The sequence below is a fragment of the Rhinolophus hipposideros genome (genome assembly GCF_964194185.1).
Source record: "Rhinolophus hipposideros genome assembly, chromosome: 21".
NCBI classification, from domain to species: Eukaryota; Metazoa; Chordata; class Mammalia; order Chiroptera; family Rhinolophidae; genus Rhinolophus; species Rhinolophus hipposideros.
Window position 1 is genome coordinate 22033516 of NC_138067.1, and position 2713 is coordinate 22036228.

The 2713-nt window shown below is 60.6% G+C and overlaps 1 protein-coding gene across 1 annotated transcript; it reads left to right on the forward strand.

The window, feature by feature from the left end:
- Window positions 1-1091: 1091 nt before the first annotated feature.
- On the forward strand, window positions 1092-2350 carry EXOSC6 (exosome component 6; the record flags this gene model as incomplete). The annotated part of the gene is made up of 1 exon (XM_081030547.1): window positions 1092-2350. One exon carries the CDS (start codon window positions 1092-1094, stop codon window positions 1908-1910), a length of 819 nt encoding a protein of 272 aa, XP_080886673.1. The 3' UTR covers window positions 1911-2350.
- Window positions 2351-2713: the final 363 nt, after the last annotated feature.

The window sequence follows — 2713 nt, forward strand, 5'->3', positions numbered from 1 at the left end:
TTTGATGATATCATGAATTCTCTACCCTCCCCTCCAAACCTCTGTAAGTGCCTGTGGCTCCCTGGCTGTAGAATACATGCTGTGGCTTCTGGTTGCAGTCCCGGCCGAGTCCAGACCCAGACCGCTGAATTTTGGGAATGGCTCCTAGGATTGCCTTAAGACATTTGTGGAAAGAGGCCACAATGGCAGTGTGAGATGGAGAGAGGCATTAATCACTCAGTAGAAGATGAGCCACAGGGTTGTCGAAGCAGAGAGAGAAGCTCCTTTCTTGGACTCTAAGGTCCATGTCCCTCTTCCTCTCTCTTTTGAGGCATTCTGATGCACGAGGTATTCAGTTGCCTCCCCCGACACCTTTGCCCGTCATTCCTGATTCCTTGATACCAAGATGAGCCTGAAACACGTTCACCCAAATCTGAAGACAGTTGGGTGTGGAAACAGTGATGTGCGGGGAGGTTAAAAGTACTGCTAACTTGTACAAGCTCCAACTGATTTCTTGTCCCCTGGGTATAGCAGGCTGGCTCTGGGGTCCAGGGTCACAGCCCCGCTGAAGTGGAGGGAGGAGGAAAAACAGGTCTATGCTGGGAGAAGCAGCAGAGGCTAGCTGTCACAGAGGGAGGGTGCTGAGGTCCTGGCTTCAGTAAGCGCATGCCAGGTGAGTGTTAGGGATACAAAGAGCTTACACAATCCTGCGTAGGAGAGAGATCATTCCGATCATTTATGCCAGTCAGGGCACTAAGGGTACAGGAGTGACCAAGACAAAAGGACAATGCCCTCTTGGGCAAGACAGTGGGGAACACATGAAATCATCACACCAATAAGTGTCAAATTAAAATAATCACAACCTTCCTAAGTGAAAGGAAGAAGACATTTGCCCTGGTCCGGGAGGCTGGAACTCAGGTCCCACTTACGGGCCTGCCCGGTGCACCCATCAATCCATGTGTCAGCCTGGTCGTCCTTCCCGGCCGCTCCGCGGGCTCTGCGATGCTCGCCCTCTGCCCTCCGAAGCGGTGGGGGCGGGGCGGCGCTGCCGCCGCTATCCCGACAGCCCTCACGAGGGCTCAGCGGAAGCGGCTCGCACGCCAGGAGACGCCATGCCCGGGGACCATCGCCGCATCCGCGGGCCCGAGGAGTCGCAGCCGCCGCAGCTCTACGCCGCGGACAAAGAGGAGGAGCCCGCCGCCCGCGACCCGACGCGGCTGCGGCCCGTGTACGCGCGCGCCGGGCTGCTGAGCCAGGCCAAGGGCTCGGCCTACCTGGAGGCGGGAGGCACCAAGGTGCTGTGCGCCGTGTCCGGACCGCGCCAGGCCGAGGGCGGCGAGCGCGGCGGCGGCCCGGCGGGAGCGGGCGGCGAAGCCCCCGCCGCGCTGCGGGGCCGCCTGGTCTGTGACTTTCGCCGCGCGCCCTTTGCAGGCCGCCGGCGCCGCGCGCCCCCGGGCGGCGGCGAAGAACGTGAGCTGGCGCTGGCCCTGCAGGAGGCGCTCGAGCCGGCGGTGCGCCTGGGCCGCTACCCGCGCGCGCAGCTCGAGGTGTCGGCGCTCCTGCTGGAGGATGGAGGGTCGGCGCTGGCCGCCGCGCTCACGGCCGCCGCGCTCGCTCTGGCGGACGCGGGAGTCGAGATGTACGACCTGGTGGTGGGCTGCGGCCTAAGCCGCGTGCCGGGGCCCCCGTCCACCTGGTTGCTGGACCCCACGCGGCTTGAGGAGGAGCGCGCCGCCGCCGGCCTCACCGTGGCGCTCATGCCGGTTCTCAACCAGGTGGCCGGGCTGCTGGGCAGCGGGGAGGGCAGCTCCACCGAGAGCTGGGCCGATGCCGTGCGCATGGGCATCGAAGGCTGCCAGCGCCTCTACCCCGTACTGCAGCAGTGCCTGGTGAGGGCTGCCCGCCGGAGGGGCACCCCTGCCCCGCCCTGAACCAGAGGTCTGAGCCACGACCGACACCTAGGACCGTGCCGTCCCCCCCATCCCCGGAAGGACCTGCACCGTAGGCTTCCAGACTGCGGGACTCCGAGATCTCAGAGCACGGGAGAGCCTCTGAGAGGCGCGCACAGAACTGCTGCACTGGACAGCTGTGTTGGAATGACTTCTTACAAACTGTTCTGTTAAAGATATTTTTCTACTTGACCTGGTTCCCAGCTCCGACCCAGGTGAAGAAACCTGCGATTGAATGCACCCAAGTTGGCAAGGACTTCAGCTGGACTCACCCGTTAAGTCTAGGAGCTACTACTGTCTTGTAACGGATGGACCCTACGCAGGCCAGCCAGGGACTCCCTCCTACATAATCGGGCTGCTTTTGAGAGAATGGGGGCCTGGGCCTTCTCACTTGTACCTGAGCTTAAACAAAACTATTTTTATATCTGAAAAAACCTTCTGGTGTGGTTCTTGGTACTTTTCTGAGCTGGGTAATGTGTTTTTGGACTCCTGGTGTCAAGGGCTAGGGACAGCATTGTCTTAAATGTGTCCTGTGCCTTAGCCTAACCTGAGCAGAAGACACAGGCTGAAACGGAAGGAGCTGCAGGGGTGATATAGGGAAAGGTGCTTTGGAAGAGAAGCTGCCCCTCATGCACCAGAGTGAAGGCCAGTGCTTAGGTGTGAAGAGAGTAGGGAGGGTTGTGTGGCCCCAGAAGCATCTAGTTTCGTACTGAGCAAGACCACAGCTCAAGATCGGGAAGCTGGAAAGGGTTTGACTTGGTGAAAGCTAGATCTTATCCTTGGCC